Source organism: Pezoporus wallicus, unplaced genomic scaffold (assembly GCF_028554395.1).
Source record: "Pezoporus wallicus isolate ANWC-B61680 ecotype Strahan unplaced genomic scaffold, APGP_CSIRO_Pwel_v1 scaffold_6362, whole genome shotgun sequence".
NCBI classification, from domain to species: domain Eukaryota; kingdom Metazoa; phylum Chordata; class Aves; order Psittaciformes; family Psittacidae; genus Pezoporus; species Pezoporus wallicus.
The window spans coordinates 894,396-909,960 of NW_026637663.1; the positions used below are offsets into that span (position 1 = coordinate 894,396).

A 15,565-nucleotide genomic window follows, 5' to 3' on the forward strand; every position below is an offset into this window, starting at 1 on the left:
AAATGCTCATTAAATTTTATCTCTATTTGTTGCTGTTCAGCATTTAAAGACTTCCTAATTTTTTTTAATTACCCTAAACTATGCAGATTTATAAATTACTGTTTTAGAATGAAGTATTGTTTAATTGCTGTCTTGTAAAAAAACACAGAACACCGAGTAGAAAAGATCACTACCATTGTACTTGCCAATCTGATAGAGCCTTAAATGACACTCTTTGTCTATAGAGCGTCAGGTGAGGAAGAGTGATGCTGATTTGTTTCCAATGTTAGCATCATCATTGCCATGACCTAAACCCATTTATATTTCAAGCACAGGACAATGATTGCCTCTCTTGCTTTGCTGTGCAGCTCATGTGAACACACATCGGAGTTTAATTTTTAATAGATAATTTTAAACCACTTCAATGTAACAATGAAAAATACGCATAGATTATACTTACAAGCCGTATGCTGAGTTGACTGCTAAACTGGTTATCTGCTGAGGAGGTTCTCCACTCACCCACACTAGCTGGATAACTAGCTCAATTTGGTAGCCCGGAGACTGCTTGAGAGGAGAATTTTTAACTCTGCAAAGTAAACAAAACATGGTATCTGTTTATGACTCTCCACACTCTCAGTTTTTATCTTATGGGCTCAGAAATCATTACATTCTACACTACACCAGACTTCAGAAAGTTGAAAATAGCAACAACAACAACAAAAAAAAAATCAACACATAAAAGCAACCATAAAAAGCCACATTGGAATTGGCCATTCACTTCCAGGTCCTTTTTGATTCATAACCTTACCTAATTGAAAATTAATTAATCAGTGATTACAAATATGTCATTTCTCCCCTCTTCAGAGCATGGCATTACAGCATCAGTATGCTTTATTGACTTGAATAAAGGCCACCAGGGTCTCAGTGGAGTTACCCATTCTTTTCAGAGTTCCCAAAAGAACTCTGATTTAAAAAATGGAAGGGGATGAGAAGCACATGTGGAAGCTCCATGAGCACACTGTGGCATCATACAAAATGAACATCCATGAGAATGGGACATTTAATTGTTTCCTGCTCCCAAAATACAAAATAGTTCCCTTGGAGAGTTATATAAAAAAAAACAAACCCAATCAGATTTCTAAGCCTAACCTTAAGCCTACAAATAACTTTCTCAGTTATTTGTAAATGTTTTCATTGCTTTTGATTTGGTTCTAAAAACTTAAGGCTCTAAAACCAGGTGAAATCTGTTCAGACATGCTTGGTCTAAAGTTAAAGAGACTCTCAAAACTAATTAATCAAAATTAAGTTGCCTACTCATTTCAACAGGCAGTAAGATTTACAAGTAACCATACTGTTGCTATTGAAAATGTTTGCCCTAAAGCATGAGCATCTGACTACATTAACATGTATGTCCAAGTTTCCTAAAGCAGGCAGCAGTCAGACGGTAAAAACATTCAGATTGCCTTTTTTTTTTTTTTAAGAATCAGCTTGTGAAGTTCAAGGAAACCAAGAGTGCAATATTAATTTCTTAAAACAGAACTATACTTTCAGATTCTTGGAAAACATTAAGGAAAAAAAAAAATCCCCAAATATTACATTTCTGTAATAATATCAAAGTACAGATATTCTAATTACATATTCTAGTAAAGTTTCACACTCAAACATGTAACAAAATATGCTTACTTTAAACATGGGACATTGTCACGAAGTCCATCAGATGAACTACTACTAGTAGATGGATGAGACTGGGGAACAATGGACTGAGGATTGGAACCTGTGCCTGGAGTTGGTAAAGGTGGCACCTGTTCACCATCTGGAGATTCCACATCATTTATTTCATACAACAGACGTACTTCCAGCATCTGTTAATTAAAGTAAAAAAAAAAAATACCATTAAGCTCTGCCTTTCAAAAAACTAGATATGAAATAAATGAAGTGCAACTAAAGATACTAATGATAAGTGACATCCAGGACTTTATTACCTTGTAAAATATAATGGTAGTTTAATAAACAGTGCAACCTAAACACAATCCAGTCTTTGGAAACAGAGTTATACTAACTACTACAGACCAAGTATCTTAAGATTGCTAAAACTTGGAAAACTAACCTATTTCCCAGTACATAAAAGTTTGCTGCTTAATACTGGAAAGAAATTAAACACTGGATACAAGACCCATTCAATTATCAACCTGTGCAACGTAAGAAATCCTCAGTTATGAAGATGAATTGTTTTATGTAGTCCAGGAATGCTAAAACTGAGAAGAGCTGAAAGCATATAGACAGCTATAGTTTATACTGTTGTAGTACTGTACACATGGGACCTAGTTCAGTGTTTGATGTTGCACTGAACTAGATGATACATTTTAAGGAACTAAGTCCATTATGATTTCATACTTCCTTCTGCTGGATCTATAATAATATTGGTATTAATTGTAGCGCTGTGTAAAGAAAGTTTTCTGCTCTTATTCTCATCATCTGCAAAATAGAACTCCAGGACTGAAACAAAAAACTAAAGAGTATTTTTTTAAAGCATTTTTAGTACTGAATAGCTTGCTAGTCACTGATTTGTAAATATCATTTAGAAAAACTATTCCCTCAGAAGAGAGTGTAGTTGTACATAAGTAAACGCTAGAAGGAAAAAAAGTATGCCTCATCTTGAACTGAAACTAATCTGAAGGGGGCAGAATAAGAGGGGGGGAAAAAACCCAACAAAGAAAAAAAACCAACTGCATGACAATTAATGCCTTGCTTAGAACATACAGTATTTTTTAATTAAATGGCTTCTAATTAGCTTTCACCTCACACACTCAGGTAACTTAACCTTGCATGTGTGTGTTTGATTTAAAAAGGATTTTTGAAACTCTCGTGACAGAACTCATTGTGTCTTACACAGAATAAAACAGTGACACAGCAAAGTCCTTAACAGACCTGAGGGCATGTCTACAATGCTTCTATTCTAGTTTTGCATGCTACAGAAGCTTTGCCAAAACAGATGGTAATTAACAGAAATCCAGGAGGAAGAAAGGAATCAGCTGCCTAAAAGCTTTGAAAATTTTTCAAATCCACATCTCTATCACTTTTTTTTTTTCATTTTATTTTTAATACAGCCAAGTTTTGATCCACTATTTAGTTTGATAGATAGAACAAAGAACTATTATTGGCTGCAAAATCTGAAAACATTGGTGTGTAATTTTCACTTCTGCTGAATTTCATAATTTATTGGTTTTCCTCCACAAAAATGTATCTCCTTGTTTTGCGGCCACTGTTTTACTCTGCTTCATTAATAAAATTAAAGACAATGAAATAGCATATTGCTACAGCAGTCTTCTTATAGCTAAATCCTATAAAGCCAAAGCACAGTTATAGTACTTACCGGAATGATTTCTGTTGTCACTTCCTGCTTGCTGAACCTGTAAATAATGACATGTGCAGAAACTCCAGCTATGCACAACATTCTACTTTCTGGACACCATGAGATGATCTGAATAGCATATGGATCTTCATCCACTATATCTGTGTTTGGCCTGTCATCTTTATTCCGTGATTTTTCAAATACTTTGGCTGTTTTTAGCTTATAGAGTACTTGCAGCGTTACTAGGGAAAAAATAAAAGATAATTAGTTTTGATCTAAAAACATATTTATCTTGTTTTTGATTTTTTTTCATTTAGAAACTTTCCTTCATACATAAAGCAACTATATTCAACAAAAGAGGGCAGAGGAGAAGCACCAAATACCTGTTTCAACTCTGCCTGTGCAGTGCACCACTTGACCAACTCAGTATCAGTATTAAAACCACCACCACAAGCAACAAAAGCCAATACACACACACACAAAAATAAAAACAAAAAAAAACCAAAAAAAAACAAACCAACAACCCAACACTTTTCCTGAGAGGTACATACTAAGCTTCGGTTTTCAACTAACCTCATAGCTTCTCAAGGCTTAGCTATACTTGTGTATCTCATACCATAACATCTACCCACAACTTAAGCTTACCTATGGCAGACAAAGTGAAGCTCCTTTCCTTTCACCTTATAGTATTGCAAATACATGGCTTCTCACTGATGTTCTCAGACTTAACAGGCTCCAGTTTTCATTTTGTCCCGTCTAATCAATCACCCTACATTTTTATTGATAATGTGTTTCTTAGAATTGTTCTAGTGATGCCTTGCCACAGTTTAAAATTGTGGAAAAAAGATCCATATTGGCTTTACGTATATTCCAACCTGTTTATACCAATGATAATTTTATATTGTGCAAGGCTGGCACTGCAATCCATTAGACCTCCAGGTTTTTCTTCCCAAAACACAAGTTCTGACTATAAATCACTGAATAAAGTTGTCCTGAATGCTGTTCAAGAATTACCATTATCATTCTCAATTGCAATTCTAATTCTCTCTTACATTTTCTTTCAACTCTGCTACACCTACTAGTCATATCATTAGGAAAACTTAATTTCTAGCATCCTTCCTCCTCTTCCATATTTCCATGTTTTTATCTGAATCACACTTCCCCAGTTCATCTGTAAGACTGGGCTATTACAGAGATTTAAAAGTTTAAAAATCAAGATAGTGTGTACTATCAGTTTCTCCCTTAACAGATTTATCTATTTTAGAAAGTAACTAAATGCATTTACTAGGATCTCCTTTTGACAGATCCTATACCGAACAGAATTTTTAAACACACACTATCAATAAAAGCTGGGTAACGGCCCACCCCCTCCCCCCCAGGGTCCACCCCCATCCCAAACTGAAATTAAAGCTAACACTCCAAATACTCCTCCTCCCAGTTTTTAAACATATACATTGCATCTGTTGCCTCACACACCCACACATGCCTTCGAATTTTGGAATCTCACCAGTCTTCCACAAGTTTTCAAAGACAACTGATAATGATTCCAAGATTGCTTCAGACAGCTTTTAAGTACCAAGAGTAAGGTTAGTCAGAACTAGATTAATTAAAACATCTAATTCTGTGTAGCCCATTCTAATTTGAAGTCTTACTGCATTTCTCACTGTTACTTTTGTATAGCATTAGATGCAATTGACCCTCTAAGTGAAAAGAAATGTAAAACAGTATCTGACTGCAGGCTTGTTCAGTGTTTCACCAGAAAGTCTTTTACTGTTCTTCTGCCTTTCTTCACAAAGGCCTTCACAAAATGGATCATTTTATTAGCATAAACTACTACTGGTTCCAATTTTCATTTTTAGATACTGTAATTTATGGGGAGCTAATGTCTTCAACACATGCCTCTTCTGTCTAAAGACACAGAAACAACCTACTGAAATTCAATTGTACTAAAAAAGAACGCATTTGTCTGTTACACACTTCTATGTTCAATAAAGTGCTTCTAAAAATTTTTAGAACTCTTCCATTCTAGCTGGCTCTTGGACTACCAATGCACTGAGGTGGTAAAAACAGTGAAACAAGTAACTAAGAAATAATGTTAATTTTATTTAATTTTAAAATAAAGTTTCCTATAGAATTACTGACTCTACACAAAGTAGGAAATAATGAGAATGACCAGACAACAATTATATTCCAGTAAAGAAATCAGTTAAGTTTACAAAACTCCTACTGCACAGGAAAAAGTATCTCTATTGAAAACACTTACTTGCTGAGGCATCCCAAAACTTGATTGACCCATCAGCATGCCTATGAAATATTAAAAAATTAATAAGATAGTAAAAAAATGGTTAGTTGGACTGTTAGACCTCTGTGCTACTGATTAGAAATATGGTGAATATTCTATTTCTATTAAAATTCTTAGTGACCCTATTTTCTTTACTGGAGGCCAGTATTTTACAAACACGTGCCCCATTTACTTTACATAGAAGGGATTAAAAAAATAAACAAACATAAAAAGTATTTGAAGGCTAACTCCCTGAAATTCCATGATACTAGTGCTAATTTTCCATTTTAAATATGGATTTCAGTTACCTGTATTTCCCATAAGCAGTTTGGTATACCTTACCATGTGCTGTTTCTCAAAAAATGGTCTTTATTTGGAGTGACACTTGTAAAGGAGATGCCTACATATACTGTATTTCAGTGTAAATGAGTCACCTAACTTGTTTATTTATGCTTGAAATTGAGAATCAGATGACTTCTTTTTCTTCCAGGACTCTCTCTCAAAGTCTGTATAACTTAAAAGTATAAAGTGACAGTAATCCTCATTAGGATTAATGGGCTCTTCTGAAAAAAACTTTAGAGGTGCTCTCACTTTCAGTGATGCACTGCATGGTTATAAATTAATTTTTATTTATGCTTCTTAGAGTAGTATTAAAAGGATCAGTCTCAAAAGAGATCAAAACAAACAGATTTAAGTATTCAGTTGTCCTTTTTGAAATAAAAAACTTGGCTTCACTTTGAGAACTGAATTCAATAACTATTTGATGGGCTTCCTATGTTTTAGTGCACTATTTAACTGTTTTCCAAAAATTAGAGAAGTTTTATCCAGGATATAATGATAGCAAGCAAAGGTAATCACAATACCAAATCATAATAATCCCTGTAAAACACCTGCTATTGTTTTGTGCTGACATTCTCTTTGACATTTTGGTTTACTTTCTTGTTAATGCCTCAAGAAGACTATGCAAATAGCTTATGAACTTATTTCTTAAATTCAAACCACACTTAGAAAACTGTTTTGTTTAATAGAAATAAAATATTCCCACTTGTTCTTAATCAGCTAAGAAAGTTATTACCACACTATGGTGTCACTTACCCTGTAATAATTATCTCTGGATAGCTCTGAGTGATCAAACCCCAGTTGCCTCCACTGATGGGCCATTCCTGGAAGATTAACAAATACACTGAGGAAGAAAATATCATACAGTGCAAAGTTAAGCCGTTGAAATTACTGCAGGTACTGCAGGTTCCAATATTTCACAAGTTCAAAAACTAATTATGACATATCTACTTTGGGGGGGAGGGGATAAAAAAGAAATGTTCAACAATGGCTATAAACACCACCCCTGCTCCAGGAAGCCCCTCAGCTTCCTTGCTAAACAAGCGATGAGAGCATATTAGGAAAGCACGGCTACAGGCTTGATATTTGTTATATTCTCCCCAGACATCTGCGATTAGTCACTGTCAAAGACAGGATAATGAGTCAGATGGAGCTCTAGTCTTGGCATAGCCACTCTTACGTTGTTTAGCGCTGCTGATTTTCAGTATTTTCAAATACCTGCATGTATACTAGATATTGTACCTTCTTACTGTAACCTTGACGCTTCTGTCGAGCACCAACTGAATAGAGTGCAGGTATGAGGTCCACAGGACAATCAGCAAAATATTCACAACAGGTAACCGGAGATTCATGTATAGTCAGAGGATAGGGATTCTCAAATATAGGGTACCTTTGATGGATGAAAGGAGAAGGACTGTTAACCTAGGATTTTTTTTTTTAAAGCAGAAGTAAACCACTAAAGATTAAGTCTGCACTCTTTTCACATAGAGAAAAATAAATGCATACAAAATTAGATTATGAACAAATGCGCTACGCAACTTAACTGCTCATCCAGTAAGCTATCAAGACATTGTAGTACTCCAGATAGAACTTGAAGTTTGTGTTGGTCCTAGAATATTGCTAGAGTATTACTATCCCTATAGTAAGCTTTTAAAAAAATATGAAACTATTTTAACGGCCTGTGGAAAACCCAAAGTTACCAAGTCCTAATTGTAGTAACGTGGAACTATGAATTTGTTTCTAACTCTTCAGCCTATTTTTCCAGGAAGAAAGGGAGAAGACTCCACTTCTTTCTGCGTATTATTATACTGTTCTTAGACAGAAAGTTGACCCGCACTTGTTATAACCTACTCTCGTGGTTTCAGTTGCAACAGTTGTTTTTCTTATTCCTAGTAGCTAGTGCAGTGCTATGTTTTGGCTTTAGTCTGAGAACAACGCTGTTAACACACCAATGTTTTAGCTGTTGCTCAGTAGCGAATACCCTGATCAAGGACCTTCTAGTCTCTCATGCTTTGCCAGTGAGGAGGAGCACAAGAAGCCGGATGGGAGCAGAGACAAGACACCTGACCCAAACTAGCCAAAGGGTTATTCTATACCACAGCATGTCATGCCCAGTATATAAACTGGGGGGAGTCACCTGGAAGGCCCAAGATCACTGTTTGTGTCCAGCTGGGTATTTGAGCAAGTGTATTGTGCATCACTTGTTTATTGTGTTTTTTTCCTGTTCCCTTTTAGTTTCATATTTTCTCCCCTTGTTATTTCCCTAATTATCGGTAGCAATAATAGCATTATATTATACTTTATTCATTAAATTGCTCTTATCTCAACCCATGGGATTTGTATTCTTTCAATTCTCATCCCCATCCTGCCCAGAGGAGGGAACAGGAATGGTGGCTGATCAAACGGCTGCGTAGCTCTGAGTAACTGACTGGGTACAAACCATGATACCTACCTGCAACTCCAAGATCACTTTCTAAAGATTATAGATAGCAACATCCAGTTACCAATTAGACATTGTGACACACACAAACTCCCCACTACCACCTCCATCACAAAAGTGACAAAACCTTAAGGAAGGAAAAAAAAAATTTTTTTTCTTTTTTTTTGAGAGTCAAAAAAGGACACAGCTTCACAACCCACCTAAAGGAAAAATTAGCAACAGATGAAAACATCCTGCAGACCAGTAAGTTTATACAGAGCTATCTGGAAAGTTACAGTAATCTTCTAAAACTTGAACAAAAAAAGGGGCTTAATTTTAACAGAAAGTAACAACTCCATATCTCAACACAGGGCAATAAGAAACTTCCTGCAGCAGGAAAAAAAAATCTACTTCGTTATTTTATTAAGGTGTGAAACGATACTTTGCAAGTCAAGCATAACAAAGACCAGTATGAATTTCTAAAAACAAAAAATCTTCAGCAGTTTTGTTTTTAATATGAAAAGGAATATGCCTTAACATAATTTTAACTTTCAGGCACTGCAAGCTATTTCAATTCAGGAAAAAAAGGTTTATACAAGCTTCTTGACTTCAAGTTTATTCAAACTTGTTTTATTAATGTTTCAGCATATGAATGTTGGAAGCATAATGCCATTAGTGTATCAGAAACAAGTTTCAGATACAGCATATGGCCATGTAACATTGGAAAAATCTACATGAAATTGCTCAGTAGCTGCAGAGATATTAGGACTACACTTGACCTTCTTCCAAATTCAATAGTGTTCATTAACTAAGGTATCACAGCTGAGGATACATAGTTACAGGTTTTTGTTTTGCCCTAGAAGGATGTTCTTTACAAGGATTTTTTGTTCTTCATTGACCACTGCGGACTCTTAATCAGGAACAGTATAAAGATCTCATCTGTCTGGATCCTCTGCTATTAACCCCTTAGTAGCTAATTGTTACTACCCATACTGATCCCAAAACCCTCGATCAAAAAAAAATTGTAGTATCCCAGATTTTTAATCACCACTGAATAGAGTACACAAACTGTGCCATGGACAAAAGAACAAGAGACTCTAAATTTGTTAGGAAAGTATAATTGTGAAAACTGTAATAGGATATGACTTTTTATCTCTTACAACAGTAGTAAAACAGGGAGTAGATGTTACCATTCTAATTTTACATATTATTGAATCAGTATTGAGCTACTTTGAGCAATAGAGATAGCAATTCATTTGGCAATAAAAATCAGCAAATATTTATGTGATGACCACAACACTCAGTGTCAGATAAAGTTACTTGGCTTATCTGAAGAGTTGATCTCCCTGCTCCCTTAAATTCCAAGCCCTCCTCATAGCACTTCAAAGTAAACTTCAATCAACTTCAAAATAAACTGATACTTAAAAAGTAGCAGTGATCTGTAAGTAATTTCTGTCCATTGATCAAGTTTGAAGTCGTCACATAATATTCTACTCATCTACTACATACTAACTTGAAAAACATTGACCTATAAGGCTTCACAGGTCTGCCATACCTAATATTCAAAATTTTATGTTCTGGACAGGAAGGTATTATGGTAGATTAAAAAGCTATAGAGCAGAACAGCAGGCTGAACACTACAGCCAATTGTTAAAAAGACTAGACAAGATTCTTACCCATTTTGTGCAAGGTCAATCAGCACTAAGTCCTTTTCTAGGAGAACAACTACAGCATATGGTTCTTGAAAGTCTGAAAATAAGAAAGAAAAAAAGGTACTTAACCAATAGACAGTTCTTGCATGCACAGTCTCAAGAATGTGATCAGTCCTCTATCAACTCTATCAAGTTGAGAGCCAAAAGGCCCCTTGGATGACTATAGTTTTCTTAAGATATTTTATACACTCACTCCCACCCCACCCCCCGCCCTGAATATTTCAAGTTAAGTTTGGGAAAACCATGCTCTCCATTTAATTCAATATTCTCAACCCATTTGCAATTTGCTAGAGCCATTTAAACAGCTCAAACAACAAGGAACATGCAAAGAACTGGAATAAACAGTATTTTTGAGAACAACCTAATTACGGAACAATAACATTCTCCCACCCTAAAACTGCTTTTCCTCATACTCAGTGGAGTTTAAAGTGTAATTGCTTACAAACCAGATTGAAAGGCAGCCTGACACTAAAATAAGAAAACTGAAAGCCTTTCCACAGTTTATCATGCCCTCAAATTCTGAGCTAAGCAGTTTTATACACTCTGATGGAAGGTGACAGGTAAAAACACTTGAGCCATTGGTAATATAAAACTATTAATATGGGACAAATGCCTAAAACCATCATAAAAAAAATCCCCTTCTGCAGAAGGGAGATTACAGATTAGTGATGACCTGCATGTGAGTATTGGAATGAATAAAGTCATTAAAGTTAAAAGTATTACTTGAATGCTAAGATCTAGCATTGACTGGAAAGGTCTGATGTGCTCAGATATCAATAAACTTGGTGCAGTAGCTACAGCTTAAAACTCTAATATTATTTTTTGTCTGTACATGGAAAAAACATGCAACCAGTAAGTGGCAAAACAAGTTTTATAATAAACTTTTCTATTATGATGCTTTGGGAAATAAAACATACTTCAGACAATTGGGATTAACAGATGTTGCTACTGCAGTCTGATTGCCAGAGGTAAAGCAGGAAGGCAATAGTAAAAAATACTCCGATGGGATACAACTCTAGAGAGAAGAGGTCAAAGTACTGAGGAAAAGAAATAAATCTTGACAGAGCCTACCATTAGGATACGGTGTTTCACAGAGGGTTAGAAAATCAACAATAGAATAATCCATTTCTAGCACAGCAGTACTTTTTCCGTGCATAACTGTTAAACAGGGTCTTCTTCCTACAGTGTCATACGACAAGCCTCCTGAGAGAATGATGAAAGGCTCCCTGGAATAAAGCAGAGACATGTGGATCAAGCCAAGATGATAATGTTAAAAGACACTGGGCACTTTTGTAGCCATATAATAAAGTTCAATGAGATATCATTAAGCAGAGATACATTAAGAATAATGCATACCAGCTCTCCATGCAATTGGGTTATCTGTTTCAAAGTTTAAAAAACAAGAATTAGAAGACTGTGACTTAAGTCAGACATCTTTTCCAAACCTCTTTCGGTATCGCTTATTTAACAATCTTTGCAACTGTTTGCTAAGATGAGATTGTTTTTTTATTTTGTTAAACTTCAGAATTGTTTCTTTCTACTAAACTGCAGATTTGGATTTGCCAACAGCTCCGTTTATCCATACTATATAATATTCCAGCAGGATCAAGTACTTTTACTTCCTGTACAGAATTACCCTAAATTTTGAAGGATGAACAATTTTTCAAACCCTGTAAAGCAATTTTGCAGCCACAATAACCTTACTGTCTTGGAGAAGCAACCAGCTGCTTGATAAACTACAACAATCTAATATGTTTTAATAAAGTAAGGACACAAATAAATACCCACAGTTCTTTCATCACACATTTACTCTAGACATTTTATTAATTTTACTCCCTACTACAATGCACAAAATTCAAGAAACTACTATGTCATGGACTTCTACTGCATAATTAAATGCCTTGAGTATAGCAAAACTATTTCTTTTAGGCTTGAAAAAGAGATTAGAGGCTTCCCTTCAAAAGTTTAAGTCTTTACAGAAAGATTTTTAAATACATCCACAATTTCTCCAATACGCACGTAACACACAGTTTAGTATTTCATTTCCTGAAAAGCAAGATGAAATCAATCCATTTGTTTTACTGGTGTCTTGGTTTCAGCTGGGATGGAGTTAATTTTCTTCCTAGTAGTTGGTGCAGTGCTGTGGCTTAGCTTTAGTCTGAGAACAACGCTGGTAACACACTAACTTTTTAGCTGTTGCTCAGTCGCACTTACCCTGATCAAGGACTTTCCAGTCTCTCGTACTCTGCCATTGAGGAGGGACACAAGAAGCACTCTGGGGGAGCAGACAGGGTACCTGACCCAAACTAGCCAAAGGGTTATTCCATACCACAGCACATAGTGCCCAGTATATAAACTGGGAGGGGGAGTTACCCAGAAAGCGCTAAGTAGTAGTAATAGTAGTATTACACTGTACTTTTGTTATTAAGCTGTTCTTATCTCCAAGCTTGTGGGTTTTATATTCTGTTGATTCTCCTCCCTATCCCACCCAGAGTGGGCAAGGTGGGGGTGAGCAAATGGCTGCACGGTACCGAGTTACCGGCTGGGTTGAAACCATGACAACTAGGTATTTTCTTTATTATCAAAAGTCATTACTCATTTTAATACTTTTTATGTTTAAAATAGGGCATAATACCTTTTAATGCGCAGGCCTACTGTTCATAAGCACACATCTCAATTTCTTGAGCTATTATTGACTATTGCCTCAAATTTCAGATTTTGTTTCTGGAGAAAAAATATGCACTTAGCCCATGAAATTCCTCTGATCTACTCTTATGATCACTTTAGGTAGGAAACCTACCCTTTCTGTGTCTACCTCAGAAGCAGCCAGCATATTACTATCTGGAAAAAATTTGTAGGTAAAACTGACATCCTGGAATATTGTGAAAAAGAGGCTAAAGATATCTTTTATTTTTTGTCCTTTCCTATAACATCATATTTCCTATAGTAGTTTTGCATTTGAAATAGGAATGTGAAAGACTAGGTACATCTTTTTTCTTGAAAGCTCTGTATGGATGCTCTAGTTTATGCATATGTGTCTTTCATTATTTTCAGGCTTGCCTTAAGCATGCTCTGTTTTCAGCACTGAAGACAAAACAGACTAAGATAAGCTCTTATTTTCTACAATTATTTCACAATCTGCCTGATCCTTTAGAAAGCCTTGCAACTGAGGAGTTGATAGGGTCAGAGTTCTGCTGGCTGAGGAAGAGACCCCACAGAACAGCCATAATTAGACCATGGCTCCACCGAGTTCAATATCCTGCCTCCAAGAGTAGCCAAAAGTACATTTCTAGAAAAGAATTCAGTTTCCTCCAAGTTTATTTAGTATCAATTCTTCATATTGGAACTTCAGACAATCTTTTATGGTCAGGTCCATGATGCAATTCCAAAAAAAGGACAAACTTTAATTTAACCGGATATTTTCCTAGATGTCAACAAAGAGGAAAATACTGGTGTGATGTACTTACAGTATCTTATTGTGCTGAAATGATTTATTGCAGTAGTTTTTGTCTACACAAAACCACTTTTTTTTTTTCTTTTTAACAATAATGCTGCCAGGACAAGTTGCAGTAATTATTTGGCTTGTGGGTTCACAACGATCAACTGACAATAATAACAAAGTGACAGTTTCCAAGCGTCATACATCACAGTAAAAACCACTTTTCCTGGTTTTATTTCTCAAGGTAATCAGATTGCTTTGGGCAGGCTAGCCAGAGCCTGTATTCTTATGAAGCAAAGAATGGAAGACCTAAGAAAAGATTACACGGATCTGTCACATGGATTTTTCACAAAGGGATCAAAGATTAAAGCTGACTTTAGTTTGCCAGAAAGACTAATACAGGGTCTGTATAGGAACTTTTCATATTTTAGTGAAACTGGGTTTACCATGAACACAAGATGTGTGTTTTCTGCTTAAAGTGTTGTCCCTCAGTTGTGATACATATTAAAAGGTTAGCACCTTTTAGCACACACAAATTTTACGTAGAAATGCATAATTTAACAGAAAAATTGAAAGTATTGTACTTTATGTAATAGATGAGATAGGTAAAATTAACTCCCCAAGCTCGATCAATATGAAACAATGGGAAACCTTTAACAAAAAGCAGTGCTCAACTCTTAGAGAATTCCTATGTAGCATTTTTAACAGCAGCTAATACAGAGATTCTTCTTCGAAACAGTTCTGCTTCAGCAGGTTTTGAAGTGATCCCTTTACACTAATTTTCTCATTAGTTAAATCTGTAAGATCACTTGGGAAACACCGTAAAATATTCAGTAAAAATCAGAAAACACAGGATTAGGTCTTGCAGTGCATGAAAATGAAATAAAAATGAGAGTTGGGTGGCTTATAATCCTGTAGGATGTTCTTGCTCAATTTCAGACATAAATCGTTAAATGTCAGCCAGTTTCTGGCAACCTAGATGTGAGGGCAAAGAGTATACACAGAAGTCAGGCCTCTGGTACCAGCCAGCTTCCTTTTCAAGCCACAGGTGGATCTGCCAAGATCTTAATGCCTAGTAATACAGGTGAAAAATACTTCCAAGAGTTAGTATAGCTTAAACAGGAAATTCTTGAAGTACTAGTGAAGATAAATTACAAATTCATTTTGGGAAGAGTGCTTTTGAATAAAATACAATAAAATAGTATATTCAAACCAAATTAACAGATCAAGAAATTTTACTTATCTGAAGACCTCATTATTATTATAACCTCTAGGCCCCAATTATATACATCCATCTTTCTGAGGTACTGCTCTACAGTTAGTCAATGACAGCTGCATTAGCTAACAATAACCTTTTGCTATGTTTCACAGGGAGACTTTTGAGCTGCAATTTCTATTACACAGAGCTTTACTGGTGAAGAATAAGCTTAGGCAATTTTACCATAATGCTAATATCAATCAGAATAAATACTGCAGGAACTGAATCTGGAGGGGCAGGAAATGGCTTTAGGAAGCTCAAGAGCTTCTCTCTAGATTCACTTTAGAGAGAAAAGTATGCTTAAAAGGCAACATGGAAACCATTTCAGCAAGCCCAAAGAGTAATCTATCTTTGCAACTCATCACTTCAAAAGACCTGGAGTACTCTAAATGAAGAAAAAAAATAAAAAAAAAAATTGGAGAGCAATGGCATTCTCTGGGATTGGAAAATTATGCCACTTTTCACAAGAAATATATGAAGAAACTTGCCTTTTTGACTCCCTAGCCTGGGTACAGGATGACTGTCAATAACCTTTCTATATGTTTTTCCCAGAAACAAAGCTACAGACATACTATTGTTGAGGGTAAACAACTTTGTCTTTGGAAACTTCACAGGCACTATCTGCAGCAGATTTAAGCATAAACACCCAACGACAGAAAACCTACAAGCTTAAAAGATAAATAGGTAATCTGTAAGAACCAGAAAAAAACTTCTTGCCTTGTTTCCACAACTCCAGCTTCATAGTGTGAAAAGCAAGGGGTGTAAAAAGAGACCACAATAGGAAAA

General features: G+C 35.6%; 1 protein-coding gene across 10 annotated transcripts in view; it reads right to left on the reverse strand.

The window, feature by feature from the left end:
- STXBP5 (syntaxin binding protein 5) overlaps nt 1–15,565 on the reverse strand; it is a 112,604-nt gene that overhangs the window by 36,715 nt on the left and 60,324 nt on the right. For all 10 annotated transcript variants that reach the window (XM_057406842.1, XM_057406844.1, XM_057406841.1 and 7 more), the window contains 8 exons: nt 11,154–11,308; nt 10,047–10,119; nt 7,194–7,341; nt 6,708–6,775; nt 5,595–5,635; nt 3,353–3,573; nt 1,663–1,841; nt 440–565 (listed from right to left, as the gene is read on the reverse strand). In XM_057406842.1, coding sequence (XP_057262825.1) covers nt 440–565; nt 1,663–1,841; nt 3,353–3,573; nt 5,595–5,635; nt 6,708–6,775; nt 7,194–7,341; nt 10,047–10,119; nt 11,154–11,308 — 1,011 coding nt within the window. The remainder of the gene's footprint in view (nt 1–439; nt 566–1,662; nt 1,842–3,352; nt 3,574–5,594; nt 5,636–6,707; nt 6,776–7,193; nt 7,342–10,046; nt 10,120–11,153; nt 11,309–15,565) is intronic.